The sequence below is a fragment of the Tamandua tetradactyla genome, chromosome 6, assembly GCF_023851605.1.
Source record: "Tamandua tetradactyla isolate mTamTet1 chromosome 6, mTamTet1.pri, whole genome shotgun sequence".
In the NCBI taxonomy this organism is placed as follows: Eukaryota; Metazoa; Chordata; class Mammalia; order Pilosa; family Myrmecophagidae; genus Tamandua; species Tamandua tetradactyla.
In genome coordinates, this window is record NC_135332.1 from 64123063 (window position 1) to 64143373 (window position 20311).

The window sequence follows — 20311 nt, forward strand, 5'->3', positions numbered from 1 at the left end:
GTGTGTGAGAGAAGTGTGGGACACTGACCCTAAAAGCAGTGGGAGGGAAAGGCAGGGTTGCTTAGTGGGAAGAGCTCTAGTCTGGGAGTCTGGGTTCTTGGGCATCTAGACTCTGTTCTGGACAACCAAACCCTCCCTGGGTGGTCTCCAGGTCTTGGGATTCCTCTAGAAGAAGCCATGCCTAAATATCTGCTCTTACCTGGCCCCCCAAATCCCAGCTCTTGCCTTGTCTAGTTGGGCCCCAGTTTTCCTGGCTGTAAATTTCGGGAAGACAATGGAGAACTGAATTAGAAAGAATTCTGAGCTCTAGGAAGAAAATGTGCTACACTTATCCAAAAGTGCCTTTATTTTAAATGTTTATAGAGGCCAGCAATTTACCTGGAAATGGGTTAGATTTTTAGCCTGTTCTACTTGAAGCGATGAGGCTACCCTCTCCCATTCCTGACTTTCTTTATATGGCAAATGGTGCAGTCAAGAGTCTTAAAAGCACGCCCTGGAAGAGGAGTTGATGTCTATAATAAATACAGCTGAGCCAGGAATCTGAGTATTTAGGGAGAATTTATTTCTCACAACATTTCTCCTCCATTTTCACAGAGGTGTCCCACAGCAACGAGCATCAGGAGGGCCTCATTCTTCCATCTTCTGTGTAAGAAAAATAAAATCATATGCAGGAAACGAGTCAAACCAAGTGGGAAAAGAAACATGGCCTTCAAGTGGAGCAGCTAGAAAGGCTGAAATTTCAGATAGTGTTAACGAATGGAGTTGTTTCTCTTTGCACATTGTAAAAACAAATCTATCAAGCTGCCGGAGAGAGGACAACTCCCCTGAAAAGCAGGGGTTTCTTGGGCAGCACCTCTAGCAACAAGGAGAGATGGGGGAGGACAGGTGTCTCCCTTGCTTCACAGCTCACTCTCCTGTGAGCCTGGAATCCTGGGAGCTTTTGCTAAAATAGGAGTGTCTGTGAGTGCATGGCCAGCAGCAGGGATGATGGGGCCAAGAGGTAGCCTCCAAACCCTCCCTGGGTGGTTTCCGGGTCTCGGGGTTCCTCTAGAAGAAGCCATGCCTAAGTGTCTGCTCTTACCTGGCCCCCCAAATCCCGGCTCTTCGCTCTCAGCTTGTTGACTTCAGTCTCGGCGATGTCTGCTCGCTCCTCAGCCTCTTCCAGCTTGTGCTGGACTCTCCGGCACTTGGACAGCTGTGTGTTGGCCTGTTCTTCCTGAGAGGGAAGACAGGGTGGGTATGAGGCTCCCAGTTCCCATGGACCTCCTGGGGAGTGGGGAAACCAGGAGAGTTTGGGCTCTGGATTCCCTGATGGTAGAGGACGCAAGGCAGAATATGAAGATGAAGTTTCCAGTTCAGGACTGTGGATTCTGCCCCAAGGTCACCTTGCTGGGGCTACAGACGCTTTTAGGACCACCTCATGGTCACCCCCATCCTGTAGGCTGGACCTCCCACAGAGCTTTTTGGAGGAGCCTCAAGTCTGGAGTTCTCCCAAGGCACCTGGAGGTGTGTGGGGGACCAAGGGCCAAGTCCCCATTGTCTTCTGCCTTCTCTCGTTACTGTGTGCAGTCAGGCCATCCTAGATGTCTATTTTGCAGTGATCCAAGGGTTTCTGACTGAGCAGCCTGGCCAGTACTGGGAGAGTACTAATCCAATGTGTACTAATTCCTCCCCCTGTCTAATTAGATGAGATCTGCTTCCCAGATGGAACCAACTGGCCTCCTAGGTAGGGAAGAACAAAGAGCTGGGAGAGAGGCCATGTGCTTGACCATTTGGTGGTCCCAAATTTTGTTCCTCAAAACACTAGTTCTGTGGGATGCTTGGCATAAAATAAAAAGGGTTCAAGATGAATGAAATGTGGGAAATGCTACTTCTTTAATGCCCCTTCCATTTTAGAGAGTCTGTCGCACATTCACGACTAAAAGCTGCAAAATTTTGCGGGTGAGCAATCAGTTTAACCCAGAGTTCAGGTTTATTTATTTAGATAGAAAAAGCTTCCCCACCTGTGCTGGTTTGAAAGGATATATGTCCCCTAGAAAAGCCATGTTTTAATCTAAATCCCATTTTGTAAAGGTAGAATGATCCCTATTCAATACTGTATGTTTGAATCTGTAATTAGATCATCTCCCTGGAGATGTGACCCAATCAAGAGTGGTCATTAAACTGGATTGGGGGAAATGCATCTCCATCCATTTGGGTGGATCTTGATTAGTTTTTGAAGTCCCATAAAAGACAAAACATTTTGGAGAATGAGAGATTCAGAGAGAGCAGAGAATGCTGCAGCACCACGAAGCAGAGAGTCCATGAACCAGCGACCTTTGGAGATGTAGAAGGAAAATGCCTCCCAGGGAGTTTCATGAAACCGGAAGCCAGGAGAGAAAGCTAGCAGATGACGCCTGCCACATGCCTTTCCAGATGAGAGAGAAACCCTGAACTTCATCAGCCTTCTTGAATCAAGGTATCTTTCCCTGGATGCCTGTGATTGGACATTTCTATAGACTTGCTTTAACTGGGACATTTTTTTGGCCTTAGAACTGTAAACTAGCAACTTACTAAATTCCCTTTTTTTAAAAGCCATTCCATTTCTGGTATATCGCATTCTGGCAGCTAGCAAACTAGAACACCACCCCACCCCAGCTTCCTCCTATTTAACATCCCTTGGACCTAGTGTTCCAGGAAGACAGTGTGAGGATCCATTCCATTTACTCCCTGTCAATTTCACCTACTCCGCAGAGTGTCGGGTAGATCCAAGTAGATTAGGGGGCTCTGGAAAGGACAGAAATGGCTGGGGCGAGGCAGACTATGGTGGGGTGGGGAGTATGATATGAGTTAGAATGAGGTGCCTAAGGTCAGGCCAAGGGGTCAGGGAAGGCTGGTGGGGTGGGTTGAGGTGGCTGGGGAGAGCTATGGTGGAGTTGGCAGCATGGGCTAAGGTGACATGGGGTGGGATGAAGTGAGGTGGGCTGAGGTGGAGAGAAGGGGATGGAGGGGACCGGGCCCCATTGGGTGAGGCATGAGGCACAGAGGTAATGGCGATGGGGAAAGTGTGGTCAACACAGACCAGGGGAGGGAGGAGAGTGGGTGTCCCCAAGTCCATAGCCTGCAGATAAAGGCCTGGGGACCAGTGAGCTTTGCTAAACAGGAGTATATTGCCCAACCAGAGCTGGTCATGATGCCCAGGCCGTGTGGGCGCCGGGCTCTGTACTCACAGCCTCCTCCGCCTGCCTCTTGTAAGCTTTCACTTTGGCCTGCAGCTTGCCCACCAAGTCCTGAAGCCTGAGGATATTCTTGTGGTCCTCCTCAGCCTGCAAAGAGAGCAGCGTGGTAGAGGCCCTGCAACCCCACTGCTTCTTCTCATGGGGTTTGACCCATAAGGCATTTGCGGAAGGTTTTTTTTTTTCCATATCAATGTTAAATTTGTTGCCCTTGATAACTGCAATTAAGGTGGTTGCATAAGTGAATAGCTTTGTTCTTAGGAAATGCATATGGCAGTATCAAGTGTTCCAGGAGCATGATAGATATACAGCCTATACCCAAGTGTTCAGAACATGAATTGATTAGACTGACAGGCAGGCTCTGAGGTGTTTTACCTACCTGGTAGGTCATTTCCTTGAGTTTGCGTTCGTATTTGTGGGCCCCCTTAAGAGCTTCAGCACCCCTCTTCTGCTCAGCATCCAGCTCATTTTCCAATTCCCTCACCTGGGTATGGCAAAGAGAAGAGAGAATTCAAATCGGATTTCCCTGTCTTCTTTTATGGGCTCATGTGTCAGTCATTTTAGGATGTACTCAAGATCCTATAGTTACATCTTGCAAAGGTGTCTCTTCCTAGGGCCCAGGAATCATGTTTTGATACTCAAGGCCAACACAAGTCCACACTGTCGCTTTGTGCAAATTAGAACTAGATACAGCCCCAGGTATACACAGATTGGCTACTTGACTTTTGTAGAAGATGCCCCTTCCACCACCACGCTGTTTGTGGGGGCCCTGGTCCCTGATAAAGCGAGGCAGCAGGGCACAGAATTCTCAAGGTGTGTTCAAACCCCAGTTCCCCCACTGATTAGACATGAGATCCAAAGCAAAGTCAAGTTGCCATCTGTGAGCCTGAGTTTCTCGGTTGAGAACAGAGAGAATTCCTGCCTAGCCTTACTCCAGTGTAAGGATCAAATTGGATAATGCATGCGAAAGTATTTTTAAAGTGAGAAAGCACTACTTTAAAGTCATCACTAATTTCGTAGTGGCTCCTGCCTTTCCTGAAGTCTCAAGGGGAGAGGGAAGCCATTTGAGAATGCCGGCCCCCAACTGTGGTCCCAACTGCACAATCCCAGAGAGCCATGCAGGGACAGGATGTGTGTGGGTGTGGCAACCAGCTACTGCCCCACTCCACCAGGAATCCCAGCGGCCACAGAGATGGGCATCTCAGGCCTTGGAGACTGACTAGGTCAACCTAAAATCTACTAATGGAAGAGCCCTACTCTACAAACAGTTCCAAAAAGGATTCCGGCCTCCCACCCCTGGGGCCCTGGGAAGCTGTCTTTCATTGGGGTTCTACAGAAGATTTGTTATCCTGGGTATGCTCTTCAGGCCTCTGCAAGGTTTATGGGACTGATCTACCTGGGCAGCCTGGAATTACAGGACAGTCAAGGTGCCTCACCATGGAAGGTGGAGGTTGGCTGAGGGTTCCCTGCCAACCCAGGAAGTCAAAGACTCACAGAGGATGGACATGGGACATAATTCAAGGGATATTTAAAGAGGGATAGTGAGAAGGACCCATGAAGACAGGCCTACACTCGTTTCAATGGAATAGAACTGGGAATAATTTTAAATAATCATTTAAAGAATTTGGGGGATAAGTTTTAACTTCGCTGGCATTTACTTTTGTTACTCATCTTGTCTATGGTTTTATAGTTTTTAGCAAAAAAAAAAAAGAAAAACCAACCAACCAAACAAAAAACCTTCAAATTTAATGTGCCTGAATACCTGATGGCCAAGTCCTTAGGAGCCTGGTAAAATGACTGTGTTTTGGTGCTTTCCTGCTGGGAAAGTTGTTTCCCTCTCTTTCCCTCCTCCCTCCTCCTCCTTGCCTCCCACACTTTCACTTCCTCTCTCCCGGAGACAACAGAGGCATTTGAATAACCTCCTCTACAGGGCCCTTCTCAAAAATGTCAACTGCTGGTGAAGCCCATTTCAAATAAAATAAATCATCACAGGTCTAAAGGGAGAATCAAGGAGTACAGGAAAAGAAAGGAACAGTTAGCAAGGAAGGTGGACAACCAAGTGAGTGGGCTCCAGATAAAGCAAGGGCAGGACTGTCCAGCACTTGTAGGACTGAATTTTTGTAGCACTCTCATTTAGAGGGAGACGCAACCATTGCCTGCTATTCAGGATGGGTGAGAAATATACTAGAATTGTACTTTAGAAAAGCTGGGAAGGGAATGAAACCTGAGAGTGGGAGATAGAGGGAAGCCACTGATTTTCCGTAGGATGGGCCATTGTTCATAAAAGCCAAGATTGGTCCAAGATGTAAATTATACCACAATGTGTGATTTCCATCATTGTAAAGTTCATTTTCCCATGGATGTAGATAAGATATACATAAGATATCTAAATAAGATATAGAATGTGAACATTAAAAAAAATGTAATTGCAATACAGTTATTTAGGGAGAAGGATGCCAAAAGAGATTTGTGTGTGTTAGGAGGTGGGATCGATGAAAGAGAAATAGGTGGGAAATTTGGCTCACTGGGGGTTTTGTGAGCAATCCTGAAACTAAATTTGCAGTGTGCTCAGATGGGGGGGCCACTTTCCCACAATGCAAATTCCCGGATGGTGCTTCTTCCCCTAGAAGGCTGAACGCAGTGTGAGAGTCCTATCAAACCACTCTACCCGGTTCTCCAGTTTCTGGATCTGCTTCTTCCCGCCCTTGAGGGCCAGCTGCTCAGCCTCGTCCAGGCGGTGCTGCAGGTCCTTCACCATCTGCTCCAGGTTCTTCTTCATCCGCTCCAGGTGGGCGCTGGTGTCCTGCTCCTTCTTCAGCTCCTCAGCCATCATGGCCGCCTGGTGAAGGGCACAGGGAGTATGGGGGGGCCATCCCGCCCATCTCCACCCAGAAGATAGGGAGATGACATCCAGGTCTAGGACAGGGTGACCGTGATTGCTCCTGCTGGTACTGATGCTCCCCTTGCTTACCCCACCCATCATCTCCCATCACTCACAGCATTTCCTTCCCCCTCTGCCTCCATTGAGAATCCTTCTCCTTACCTCTCCCCAGGAAGCCACTGCTAACTGGTCATAAGGAAATGAAATGAAACCTGCCCTGGCCTAGAAGCCCTCTCTCTGACCTCCAAACACCGACGCTGAAAAGAAAGACTCGGGCTCACATCTGTGATGGCCTTCTTGGCCTTGTCTTCTGCATTCTTGGACTCCTGGATAGAGTTTTCCATCTCTGTCTGGCACTGAGCTATGTCGGTCTCCAGTTTTTTCTTGGTATTTATCAGGCTTGTGTTCTACAAGGAAAGTTGGATAACAGGGGTTTAGCTCATATTTGGGCATTTAAAACCACTGGAAGGCAACGGGTGGAGTGGAGAAAGAAATACATCACGATTATATTCCATCTCTTATTCTTTACATGGGTGACCCGCTGGATGCTGCTTCATTCTTGACCAAACCCAAAGTCCTGAAACAGAACCAAGAACTGGACACAAATGAATGGAGTATTGATAAAAGTAGAATTTCACATAGCTGAGGAAGGACAGGTTAATCAATAAGAGGTATCAAAATGAGGGAAAGATTGATAGATACAACTACAAAAAATGAAAACTATTCTAATTGCTAAAATATATCATAAATAAAAGGCATGGCTGATGACAAACTGGAACACATTTGCAATGCATGTTATTGAAAAGATGACTTAAAGGTGTAGACATATGTTCATGAAACATGGTTAAAATGGAACAAATGATCCGTCACACAAAAAATATTTATGTACACATAGGAAGAGCTCAGTAACGAGGCTCCCATGTTACCCATATGTTACATATTGTTTTGTAATATATGGAATATTGTTATGTAATGACATTAACATAATGCTAACGAGAATGAGAGATCCCTACTCCATAACGTTAACAGTATGGTTGATTTTTCCATTTTTCTGATATTTGTTTTCTTATATTCTCCATTTTTTTTAAAAGAAGAGACTTAAAAACATAATTTTCATAAAAATGAGGAAAAGAATTATTTCGAAAGAAAATTTTAATTTTTTTGGTCTCGGCTGTTACCCCTTTTTGAAGCCTCCCCCAACCCCTTCATGCAATAATTAATCCTTCCTGATTTCCCTGCAGCATGCATGAGGTTTTTTGAATCTTCTGGAAAAAAAAAAGCCCTGAATCTGTCCATCTAGTGTCAAAGTTATTCCTAGAACAAGACTTAGGGAAATTTTGTCTTGCTCGCTCACCGGGGAGGAAGAGCAATGCTTGTGTCCACCATGAGCCTGGGGCCGTACCTGCCGGCAAGTGTCCCCCTAAGCGGAGGCAGAGTGGTCCCACCTGGGCGTGCAGCAGCTGCACTCGGTCGCTGGCGTCCAGCAGCTCCTGCTCCGACAGCCTGCGGGTCCGCTCGGTCTGCTCCAGGGCCGCCTTCAGTTCCTCCAGCTCCTCCAGCAAGAGGCCATTCCGGCGGTCCGCAATGGCCAGCTGCTCCTTGAGGTCTTCATTGCCCGTCAGGGCGTCGTCCAGCTGCAGCTGGGAATCCTTCAGGGGAAAGGAGAAGTGAGGCCAGAGCCAAAGGGCGGGCCAAGAGGGCGTGGCCAGAGGCAGCCGGGCTCACCCTGAGCTGGCCCTGGATGGCACGCAGGTGTTTCTGGGTCTCTGCCACCTGGCGGTTGGAGTGGCCCAGTTGAATCTCCAGCTCATTGAGATCCCCCTCCATCTTCTTCTTCAGCCTCAGGGCGTCACTCCGACTCCGGCTTTCGGCATCCAGAACGCTCTGGGTGGCCTCTGTGACCCTCTGGCTGTTCCTTTTCAGCTGCTCGATTTCGTCATCCTTCTCAGCGACCCTCCGGTCCAGCTCAGATTTTACCTGGCTTAGCTCTAGTTGCGCACGCAAGATCTTACTCTCTTCATGTTCCAAGGAACCCTGACAAAAGCAAAAGAGCAGCTGGGGGTGCCTGGGCAGCTCTCTTCTTGCATGGTTACTTTCATCCCCCATTGTGATAAAATGGATATTTTATTATGCCCATTTTACAGGCAAACAGAACAACACCCGGGGAGGTCAAATGACTTGCTCCTAAATGTCCCCAACAGATGAAACTGGGACTAGAATTTTGAATCTGTTATTTAATAAATAATCTTATGTCTTGAGGGGGACAGAGCAACCTTTATAAATTAGTAAAATTTTATTGGGGGTGTTTAATAATCACCATAAATCTGGAGCCAATCTAGTCTCTAAAAATGACAATATTGATTGGGCAATTGCTCTGTTGTTATCCTGTGATGGTTTAAATTCCCCTGGGAACATCTTAACCATCTGCTGGTCTCTGGTCACAACCAATTACATCTGGAGAGGTGGGGTCCTGTTTTAACTGGACAAAATTCCTGTCACCAAAGTTGATCATGTGAGACTCTATGTCAAAACTGATGGGCCTCTGAGCCAGATTCTCAGAATGCTTGGTTATTGATTTCTTGCTTCCTGAGAAGAACACATTGAGGACATAATGGACAAATTAATTTATTTTCAAATGGGGAAAGATGATGGACTATAGGCAACTCGGGAGATAAAGCATCAGGGCACAGCCTTGGGGAATAGCCAGAGGTTCCTGCCAAAGGACCCTAGCAGGAAGAGTCCCAAATGGAGGGTCAAATCCAGCCTTCTCCAGTTTCCTGTTCTCCTGAGCTTCCAACTATCATGTCCCAGATACTTGCCTCCACCTCTTCTAAGGCATTCTGGAGTTCTGACTTTTCTTGCTCCACTTGCTTCTTGGTCTTTTCCATTTCCTGGAGATTCTTGCTAGTCTCTGCAATCTGCTCAGTTAAGTCAGAAATCTCTTCTGCAAAGGACAGGCTCGATTTAGGCTGTTTTGACAGGCACTGATTTAAGACATAAGCATTTGCCAGGCAGTTTAGGGATTGGTGATTCATTTATGTTATTTATAAAGGAGATGATAAAGGGAAAGCCAATCGAATGAAGTGTTGGCAAGATGCAGATGCGTTATCTCACCTGAATGATGCCGTGAAAAGAGCGACAGGGACAATTTATAACCCTAACGCTCCACCAGGTTTACAAAACAGCCACAGAGAGGACCACAGAAGGACATTAGAGACAAAATGCACAGAAGCATATTCTTTCAGAACCAGAAGAGACCTTAAGGGGCATCAGGTCTGACTTTTTCTAAGTCGGGAGGCTGAGGACCTAGGCGAGTTGAAGCTACTGAGAGGAGAAGCCCTGAAAGATCTTGTTCTCTGACATAGCAGTGTGTGTAGCAACCCATTGCGTCCTCAGTTTCCCAAAACAAGACTTTGGCTGCTGCTATGCTTAACATTGAGGTTTTGGTCTTGGGCAAACTGAGCAAGAGTGAGGTGAAATGGGTACAGATTTTGTGGGGCAGTGGGAAGAAGGAGGTGTTTGGAGATGACAGTGGACAAGTGGGGAAAAGGTGGCAGGAGGAGATGGGGAAGTATTTCTGCCCTGGTAGGGGAGGGCTCACCTTGCAGATTTTTGTTCTCTCGCCTCAGGGTCTCTAATTGCTCTACCACCTCCTCGTAGGCATTCCTCATCTTGAAGATTTCAGTACTAAGTGATCTGGACTCTTTCTGAGCAGCTTCCAAGTCAACTTGGCTTTCATCCACTTTTTGCTTCCACTCTGCAAGGATCTAGGAGATGACACAGGGACGTGTAAGAAGCAGAAAGGGCTATGGAACTTGGGAGAATCCTTATCAACAGGGGTTGGCAGCAATGCCAAGATCTCACCCTTCTTTCCTTAGGGACCCAAGAAAGAGGGTTGACCCTTATTCTAGATCTGTAGATAAATCTACTGATGCTCTGCTGTATTCTTCTTAAAAATATTTAATCTCAAAAGTACTTTGAAGTAACTTTAACTAAAATTCCCTTTGGAGGTACTGTCACAAAGTAAAGAAGCATCCACAGGTGTCCCAAATCCTACAAACTGGAAAATGATGCTTTGATTCAGAGGTTCCCAGAATGGGTGAAAGGTTGCCACTTTTGTCACTGCTACCCTACATGGCTACGGAAGGACCTTGTCAAAGCTCCTCTGCTTCTTGTCCAGGGTTGAACAGGCCGTGTGGGCTCGCGCCAAGTCAAGCCTCAGGTCATCCACTTCTCCCTGAAGCCTCTGCTTGGTTTTCTCCAAGGATGCACACTTGGCATTCGCTGCCTCCGTGTTTTCCTCTGCTTCCTGGAGCCTCTGGGCCAGCTTTTTCCTAAAAGAATCAGATTTTTTTTGTGGGGGGTGGGGCCAAGGGTAGACTATTTCAGAAGGTCTAGAGAAACTGTCGGATCAGAAGAGAATTGAACAGTGATTAAAAGATTGGCATTTGACATGACCAAGAATTCGAATTTGATGAATGGAGAGGACCCAAGGGTCACCCGAAGTATCTCAAAATGATTGGTGGCAAAGCAAGTCACCAAGGAATCACCAAAAGGAATCAAGTGGATTTAGCAGTTCACTGGGAGAAGGAGAGAGAGACCCTGAGGGGGTGGGCGGTACTCCCTGAATGCTTAAGAAAACACTAAGACCTGAAAAGGAAGAGAGGTTCTATTAAGGGAGGAAGAATTCTCTGTCCCTTTGCTTGAATCCTAGGGTTACCTCTCCTACCATAACCTTGGAGCCCATACTTGGCCTCCTCCAGCTCCTCCGTGCACTGGATGGCGTCTGTCTCATACTTGATCCTCCACTGAGCAACCTTGCTGTTGGCCGTGGACAGCGCCCTCTGCAGCTCGGCCTTGGATTCCTGCTCCTCCTCATATTGTTCCCTCAGCAGGTCGCAGTCATGGCGGGAAGACTGCAGGGCGTGGGCCAGGGCATTCTTGGCCTGGGAAATGCAGTGGTAACAACATGGCAAGAGCATATGACCATTTTCCAAGTTAAAGGTATGCTCATTTAAACTAGCAATTTCCCGAACTTGAATCATTCACATGCCACCTTCACAAATGTTGCCATATCGATAACTTGCTTGTTTTATTTACTTAATATCTTCTGGAACTTGGCTCCTTTATTATGTTTAAGTATACTTACTGAAAAAGTAAACGTTATTAGATTACAGTATAGAATGCCAATAATATCTGCCATAAACAGAAGGTAACCATAGGAAAAAGTGTAGTGAAAATGAAGCAGTGCTATCAGCTTCTAGGTAGGTACAGTTGCTTGGTGTGGCTCTGTGCCTGATGCCTATTTTATATTTGTTAGAAAGGTAAATAAGCAGATGTTAGAGAGGCTTTAACCACACCAATACCTTTTCCTTGAGGCAATCAGTAGGATTAAAACAAAATTAAAAAGAGAATGAATACTTTTGGCACATTTTAATGCAATGTTATGGAGTGCTATGGCTGTGAAAAACCTAAAAGCCTCTTTGGTGGCACCAGCGGGTTGGGTCCCCACAAAGAGATGCCCCTGTGAGCCGCACGGTTCCCACAGCACCAGCTCCTCTTTCCCAGTAGGGGAGGACATGCCCAGAGACCTTCTTCACTCACTCCTATCTGGACAGGAGGCCAGTTTAGCTCTAATCCTAATATTAAAACCCAGAACACCTTCTGGTGCCATTATCAAAGAAAGACTCCTGTTGATTTAGTGCAATAATTTGTATACTTTCATCCTTTTAAAAATGCAAGTAAACCAAACCAAAATTAGCTGCTACTGTATCTCTCTCATGTAGCGACCTTCTCACTGCTTGCTTGGGCTCTGATTCTCATCCCCTGTAGGGGACTGAATTATACCCCTACAAAAGGTAAGTTCAGGTCCTAAGCTCTGGTCCTGTGGGTATGAACCTATTTGTAAATAGGAATTTTCAGGATGTTATTGTTAAGGTTTGGCCTCGTTTGTGTTTGGGATCTTCAGAGATGAGGCCAGAATGAATCAGGGTGGGTCTTAATCTGTATGATCAGAGTCTTTATAAGCAGAAGAAATTCAGATGCACTCAAGCCAAAAGTCAGCAGAAACCAGAGGAGCAGACACAAGGAGAGAGAGAGAGAGTTCACCATATGACAGAGGATTAGGAAGAAATGACAGACTCTGGGAGAAAGCAACCCCTGTTGAGACCTTGATGCTGGACTTCTAGCCCCAGAACCATGAGATGACAAATTCCTGTGGTTTAAGCCAAGTACTGGATAATATCTGTCATAGCAGCTCTGGCAAGCTAAGACCTCCCCAGGTCTGCCAGATTTTTACCATATAACAGAAAGATGAGAGACAAATTAGCTCTTGTCCTTCTTAAGAAGAGGTGGGTGGAGCTTGCAGAGAATAACAAAAGGGTGACCAAAATGTCCTGGCCATTGCATGGCAATCTCAAAAATACATGTATGCCATTTTCTGGACTTCTATTTGAATGCTCGGACACATACATCAGCAGTGTTTACTAAGCACCTACTGCGTGCAATGTTCTGGCTACTATGGTGTGGGAAAATCATTCTTGCTCTCCAGGAGTCTTCAGATCAGGGGGAGACATGCATTTTAAGCATAAATATCTAGGTACTGAAGTGAAGAGCATGATAATGATGCTTATTATCTCAAAGATCCCCCCTAAAACCACACAGTCATTTTGGAGGAACAGCGATTAAACCAGATGATACCCAGGGTGACGAAGAAGAAAGAGGAGGCATTTCAAGCAGACTGGGAGCTCATTGGGCCGAGTAAAAGAATCCACAGAGGCAGAGATGGTTAAGCTGGTGGCAGTGATGGATGGGTGGGTGGGATATGCTCCTGTTTGGAGAGGAAAGGTTATCAGACCACCCCATGGGGACAAAGGAGTTCAGAGGATGGGGTGCCCCAATGGAGTATTCTAGCTCTGCAGAAAGACATCCAATGTCAAGGTCCTCCAACCTCAACAACTGGTTCTTCCTATAGTGTTACAAGGTACAAAGGAGAAGCATCGACTCACTGACATAGCACTGCTTCTACCAGCCTCGTGGGTGAGAGGTTGTCCTGCCTGGCCTCTCGGGTTCAGTCTGACTCTGCCATTCCACCAAAGAGGCATGCTTACCTTGGTTTCTTCTTCCAGCTGCCTCTTCAGCTCCTCCAGCTGCTGAGTGAGGGCCTGCCTGCCCTTGGTGAGCTGCAAAATCAGAGATTCCTTCTCTTCTACTTTGTGGCTCAGCTCTCCTAACAAACAGATGACACCCCAGCGTCTGTGGTTGCTGAGATCCTTCTCCTGTGGGTCCCCATCGACCGCGGAGCCCTACCCCCTCCTCACCATTTTGAGTCTGCAGCCGTGCCTTCTGCATGTTCAGATCATGAATTATCTGTGTCTGCTGGTCCTCCTTGGCTTTGAGCTCATTAAATTGGTCTTCCACAGTCTGGCACATTCTCTCCACGTTACTCTTTTTAAAAAATGTCAACATGCATGGGAAAAATGGGTTATGGCTGCCCAATATTGAGCAGGACAGTTTGAGAGTTTCAGTTGTTGTCAGGTAAAATAAAAATAAAATATTGAGCAGGACAGTTTGAGAGTTTCAGTTGTTGTCAGGTAAAATAAAAATAAAATTATGGGATGCCTAAAGGTCGGTTTAAAAAAATCTTAATTCTTTTAGCTTTGCTTTATTTTAATTTGTGCCTGCTGCTTATTCATCATTAGCTTGGAACATCAGCTTTTGGTAGATAAGTACTTAATTATGTGTAAACAAACCTTCAAGAAGTTGCTACACAAAGGAACCCCGTGATCTTCTTGTAATGTAAGTAATTCTGTTGCCATGGGATTATATTACCTTCTGATTTATCTGTTTACCAATAATATCTTCAGGTAACACTGCTCAGCATTTCATTTAATAATACAAAAATTTCCCCTATGGTGGAGAGAGTAAGGGCTTCACCTCCACAGTCTCGAGGTGGCCGGTATTTTTGTGAAGGATGTTCAAAAACCTTATGCATATCGTAGACCTCTTCCCTCCTCCCCTACTTAATATAATATAAAATAAAATTTATTGAACATCTATTTTTCCTTAGACTGGGAAGTGTGAGATAGCAAGGATTTCAAATTGAAGGGATGCCTTCAAGGGGCTTAAAATCTCTTTGAAAAAATGACATGCAAACATGAAAGCATCAATTAGGGGTCATTGAAAAAGGGGTGGTGAGTCACAAGGAGAAAAAATCAAGGGGTACCACAACTTAAAAAAATGTAAAGCAATATAAAACACTTCATTGGATTTTTTTTCATTGGGTTTTAAAATTGGAAGGAGAAATTATAAAGTAATTATGGAGGTACAGCGGGCATAGGGAAGGGCTGGTTCCAGGCACAGCAGGCAGCCGATGCTCTAATTTCTTCTAACTCAGCCCATGCTGCAACCTGAGCTGGTTTGTTAGACAGAGAAGAGAGAGAAAATATGTACAGATGCAAGTGGTTGGAGGAAGGAAAAACCCAGAAGGGGAGAAAGGGCAGCAAAATGGGGAAGTGGGAAAGAAAGAAGTGTTCACCAGGGTCAGTGGTTTGCATCAGAGAATGAGGAAGAAATCAGGAAAGAGCCAGGGGCACTGCAGGGACCATCTTAATTCTCTGATTCCATCTTCCATTCTTTTCCTAGTTGGACACCCTGACTTCCTGGGCAACCCTCTGCAGGAGGCCCAATCTTCCACATCTGAAGTCAGTGCTTCTTCCAGCCCAGCTGAGGAGCCCCAAGTGTGCATGAGAACACCCCAGAACGAGAGCAGTTCTCTTAAATCCAGGAGAGCACAACCTCTCTGTGAGGAAACCTTTGCTTTGAAATCATATGCAGAGGGATGCTTATCAGGATGCTTGTGATAGTTAAGCTTCAGGGCTTCTCATTTTCAGCATAAGCCCCAGAGAGTTTGTGCAACTATAGAATATTCTGGGTGGTGGTGGGGGGAAGCCCATCACAATGAGAATGTATTTCTCAGTAAGCATTTCTGCTAATTCTGAAGACAGGCGCCTCAATCTTTAGGGAGCCAGTAATTGGTGACTTAGTTTTCTCATTCTAAATAAATATTGACTAGCATGTCAATTTCGTATTCATAATTTTGCCCACTTATTCTTAAAGAACCCTTTCCTTCCCAACTTTTATATGTTTCAAGAGACATAAAATGTGGCTCTGCCACTGTTCACGTGAATAACTGAACATTGACCTCCAGTGACAAAAGTTGTGAGCCCAGAAGGTGGAGTATAGAAAAGTCTGCCCAGGAAAGCCCTTTGGTGCAATCCATCCATAGATTTAGTTCTAGAAAATGCCGAATGGATTGGAAGCTTTCTGGAAGCAGGATGAGATCTTGAATGATGGCAGGTTATTAGATCAAACCTGAATGACTTGAACACATTTGGGGAATTGGGAACAGGCAGAGGCGGGAAGAGGGTTTCAGTTTAGAACATGCAGTGAGTTGGGGAGACATCAAATTGCGTCTGACCGTTGGGCAGGGGATCATGCTGCCTGGAATACATCAAGAGCAGAAGGGTCAAGTACCTTAGACTTGGAGACAGTCTCCATGTTACTAGCCATGTCATCCATCTCCATCTTCATTTCACTCTTCTCCTTCTCCAGTTTCTGCTTGACCCTCTGCAGGTTGTCGATCTGCTCCCCCAGCTCAGCCACGCTGTCCGCGTGCTTCTTCCTCAGGGTGGCCGCCGTGGCTTCATGCTGCAGCGTGGCCTCCTCCAGGTCCCGGCGCATTTTCTGGAACTCGGCCTCTCGCTTCCTGTTGAGCTCTATCTGGACTGAAGTTGCCCCACTGGATTCTTCCAGTCGCTCGCCGATCTCCTCCAGCTCCCTGGCTAGGTCAGAACGCTGCTTCTCAATCTTGCCTTTGAGTGTGCGTTCTGCTTCAATTTCCTCCTCCAGCTCTTCTGTGCGGGCCTGAAAGGGTCACTGTATCAAGGATACTGGATGGTGGAGGGAGAGGATAATACCGACTTTGGGGGAAGGCTGGCGGTGAAGGATTGGGATAGGCAGCACAGAGTAAAGAACACATGGTAAAGTTATAATGGTGAAAGAACTTGGAGACAACCTACGTGTCCGCCAAGAGGGGAATGGTCAAATCAACTGTGATGGAGTCGTGCTCTAAAAGTCTAAGAAACAGACATACATTCCACCATAGATTGCTATGCAGAACATATTGCTAAATGCAGAGAGAAAGTTGTAGAATTTCTGTTAGAACATTTGTAAAGGAGCTAAAACTATAAATTCTTAGAGGATGCATAGGGGCAAATCTTCATGACCTGGGATTCGGCAATAGATTTTTAGATATGACACCGAAAGAATACACAACAGAAGAAACAATAGATAGATTCAACTACATCAAAATTAAAAACTTTTGTGCATCAAAGGAAATGATCAAAACAGTGAAAGGACAATCTATAGAATGGGAGAAAACAGTTTGAAACCGTATATTGGATAAGGATTTTGGATATTAAATGCAACAACAAAAAGAGGAACAACTGAATTAAACAATGGGCAATGGACTTGAATTGACATATCACCAAAGAAGATATACAAATGGCCAATAAAGACATGGAAAGATGCTCAACATCATTAGCCATTAGGGAATTTGTAAATTAAAACCACAAAGAGATATCATTTCATACCCACAAGGACGGCTATTATTTTTTAAAAAAGAAAACAACAAGTGTTGGAAATAATGTAGAGAAATTGGAACTCCAGTGCACTGTTGGAGAACATGCAAAATGGTGCAGCAGCTACGGAAAGCAATATGGCGGTTCCTCAAAAAGTTAAACATAGAATTACCATACGACCCAGCAATTCCACTTCTAGGTATATACCCAAAGAGAGTGAAAACAAGGTCGCAAATAGGTGTTCACCAATGTTAAAGCAGCATTGTTCACAGTAGCCCAAAGCAGGAAACCACTCAAGGATCCATCAAGTGAATGGATAAACAAAATGTGGTACATACACACAATGGAGTGATATTGGCCATAAGAAAATAGTAAGGTTTGAGAAATGCTGCAGCATGTAAGAACCTTGAAAACATTATGCTCAGTGAAATAAGCAAGACACAGAAGGAGAAAAATTGTATGATACTGCTTATAAGAGATGATTGGAAACAGCAAATATGCAGAGATAGAAAGCAGATTAGAGGTTAGATTAGAAGGGGGTGGGGGAGGGAAAGGGGAGTGTTTATAAAATTTTTTTAAATGGCTCTGTAAAAGAACACGAGCATAATATAGAATTATGCAAAGGAAAACAAGTTTTTTCATTTATGTATATATCCTATATAAATTTTCTTTGGGGTCTTAAATGTTAGGCAATGCATACTAAAGATCTGGAAAGATGTAAACCCACGTGAAACTGGCAGTTACTTCTGAGAATTTGGGGAGGCGGCTGGAATTAGGGGTGGTGGTCAAAAAGCCCTTAATGGGAATATTTAGACTTATTTGTCATGTTATTTTAGAAAATTAAAATATATATTTTACAAAAAAAAAAAAGGAAAGGGCAGGGTATTTTTTCATCTCCAAAGGGAGAAAGAAAAGTAAAAGCTAAAGAAACAAAGAGGAAAAAGGGCAAGAAGGGGCCTGCCCAGGGATTTTCATGATGAGGAAAGATTTTGACACTTTTACCTGCAGTTCTTTAATCTTCTTCTGTAACTGCAAACTGTGGACTTGTTCATTGTCAATTTTGGTTTGTAACTGACTGATTTCAGACTCTTTCCTGAAAATAGATTATTTTTAAAAGAACATGAAATACAGGCATTTTAAGTGTGTGTGAAGGGCAGGAGGGAGGGGGTGTTGACTTTCAGGCTCAAACACAAAGATAGAAAATCAAATATCTACTTCTTCAATGTCTCCTCTACTTGCTGCTTGTCATTTTCTAGATCCATAATGGATTCCTGGGACAGTTTCAGGTCTCCTTCCAGCTTCCTCTTCACTCTTTCCAGGTCTGCCCGCAACTTCTTCTCCTGCTCTAAGCTGCCTTCAAGCTGGAAGACATGGTTGGAAAAGTTGAGGCTCTGCTGGAAAGTTGAGCTTGACCCGCCATTGCAGGAACCCACATGGCTGTTGGCTTCCTTGGGTTCCCTCATGGACTGGCTGCAAACCCCTGGCCCCAGAAGGAAGGAAATATTCCCTCTGCCTCCCTTCTCGTCTGTGCTTCCGGCAAAGTCTGCCCCCTGGGGCTGCATGGATCCCTCAACTCCTGGTGCCTCTCCCAGCTGATACCCAATGTATGTGGGGAAGCAGATTTAGGGAAGAAGTGCACTTAGTCTGGCCTTAGCAAAATTAAACAGACCTGACATAGCTTTCTCAATGTGACTCTGTGATTGTTAAAACCTTGTGCCTGATATCCTTTTATCTACAGTATGGACAGATGAATAAAACATATGGATTAAAAATAAATAAATAATAGGGGGAACAAAAATTAAAATATATGTATATTGGATAGATGGAAATACTAGTGGTCAATGAGAGGGAGGGGTAAGGGGTGTGGAATGTAAGAGTTTTTTCTGCTTTCTTTTTATGTCTTTTTCTGGAGTGATACAAATGTTTTAAAATGATGCAAATGTTCTAAAAAGTGATCATGGTGATGAATGTACAACTATGTGATGATATTGTGAGCCATTGATTGTACACCATGCATGGAATGTTTGCGTGTTAAGAATGTATGTGCTTGTACGTTGTGTAAATAAAAATTAAAAAAAGAGAAAAAATTAAAGAGATCTGAAAACATTCTAATTGCAATACTGAGTAAGATAGAAAAATCTTGAATTTGGATTTTACAACAGCAAAAATGTAACATGGTGGAGGAAAATAATTTTCACGGTCACAAATGGACTGACACAAGTGGAATAATGAGTCCGGAGTTGGGGGAACTCCAAATGACCTACAAATGGATGCTAATGAGATGAAGATGATGATATTAGCAGCTAACATTTTACTGGAAACTATACCAGGCTTTCTAGGGCAATTCTCTGAGGTAGAACACTTCTCATTCGCATTTCACAATGTAAAACTTTAGCCTTCATGAGGTTAAGTGGCTTGTTCAGTGTTCTAGATTCACTCGGGGTTGTGGATGGAATTTGAACTCAAGGATTCTGATTCCAGAGTCCGAACTCTCAACCCCTGCATTCTACTTAGACCTTCTCTGGCCTAGCCTCGCACAAGTAATAAATGTTAAAGAGTAATAGTAAAATATCCTCACATCATCTGTTTGCTGTTCAAGCTTGACATTTATTTTGATTAGGCCATTGACTTTGTCTTCTTCAACCTGAAGATCATCCAATGTCTGCTGATGGGCTTCCTGTAGAGATTTCTTTTCTTTGGTCAACTTGGAAATGTTTTCTTCAAGAGCCGTCATTTCTTCAGAAAGATTCTTTACCTAGGAGAATACCCACACAACTTAATACTCAGGATTGAGGCTTTTAGCAAAGACTTTTGCTTCCTTTTTCTTCTCTTTCTCTCTTTTCTTTCTTCCTCCCTCCCTCTCTCCCCCTCCCTCCTTCCTGTTCATTTGTTCTTTTGATTATTCTGCTATGGTCCCACAGTAGGGGCTCACTGTGGTGACTCCATTGTTCTGGAATTTGCAACCTCTCAGTTCTTTATGTTCCTCAGTGGCCTATCACAGTGTCTTAAATCCTCCCGTTGGGCTTATTTCTTTAGAGTCCTTACATCTTATAAGGAAGGTCATCATTGAAAGGCAACACATCATAATACATCTACAGGAATTTGCATATTAGATGGGCTGACTGGGGTTTAGAATGAAGCGGAAGGGAAGGAGAGGCATGGAGTGCTCTGCAAGAAAATCCAGAGTGGGAATCCTGTGTTGTGGTGAAACAAGATGAGGACATCCAACATGTAGTTTTAATGCTCTACATTGGACCTTTCTCTATGTAGGAAATTCTTCCAGATCAAATGTTGCTAACTCCTGATTCATAGGCTGAATGTGGCCACAGACATCTTTAGTTCACACAGTGGCGTACAATTTTGCATAAAATTTTGCAAAAGATTTAGCATAAAATCTGGATTTCTGGCTTCTTAGAGAAAATCAGAAACTCTGGCAATGCTGATTCACATAACTCACCTGGACACAGTTGACTGGAGCTGAGTTGTGGCTGCCACCTATGGACAGGGCAAGGGCTCTCCAATTTGCCATAGTCGTCACCTCTCCCAAATGTCTCTTTCCACTACTCCCATTTGTC

General features: G+C 44.7%; 1 protein-coding gene across 3 annotated transcripts in view; it reads right to left on the minus strand.

Annotated features, from left to right (window-relative positions):
* Nucleotides 1-540: 540 nt before the first annotated feature.
* Nucleotides 541-20311, minus strand: part of LOC143688249 (myosin-13-like) — a 69138-nt gene continuing 49367 nt past the window's right edge. For all 3 annotated transcript variants that reach the window (XM_077165979.1, XM_077165978.1, XM_077165980.1), the window contains 18 exons: nt 19315-19491; nt 17952-18097; nt 17739-17829; nt 15631-16020; nt 13416-13542; nt 13206-13324; nt 10846-11042; nt 10247-10430; nt 9698-9863; nt 8916-9040; nt 7822-8130; nt 7542-7745; nt 6378-6503; nt 5884-6054; nt 3595-3699; nt 3210-3305; nt 1082-1216; nt 541-642 (listed from right to left, as the gene is read on the minus strand). In XM_077165979.1, coding sequence (XP_077022094.1) covers nt 628-642; nt 1082-1216; nt 3210-3305; nt 3595-3699; nt 5884-6054; nt 6378-6503; nt 7542-7745; nt 7822-8130; nt 8916-9040; nt 9698-9863; nt 10247-10430; nt 10846-11042; nt 13206-13324; nt 13416-13542; nt 15631-16020; nt 17739-17829; nt 17952-18097; nt 19315-19491 — 2883 coding nt within the window. In that variant the 3' untranslated portion in view covers nt 541-627. The remainder of the gene's footprint in view (nt 643-1081; nt 1217-3209; nt 3306-3594; nt 3700-5883; nt 6055-6377; nt 6504-7541; nt 7746-7821; nt 8131-8915; nt 9041-9697; nt 9864-10246; nt 10431-10845; nt 11043-13205; nt 13325-13415; nt 13543-15630; nt 16021-17738; nt 17830-17951; nt 18098-19314; nt 19492-20311) is intronic.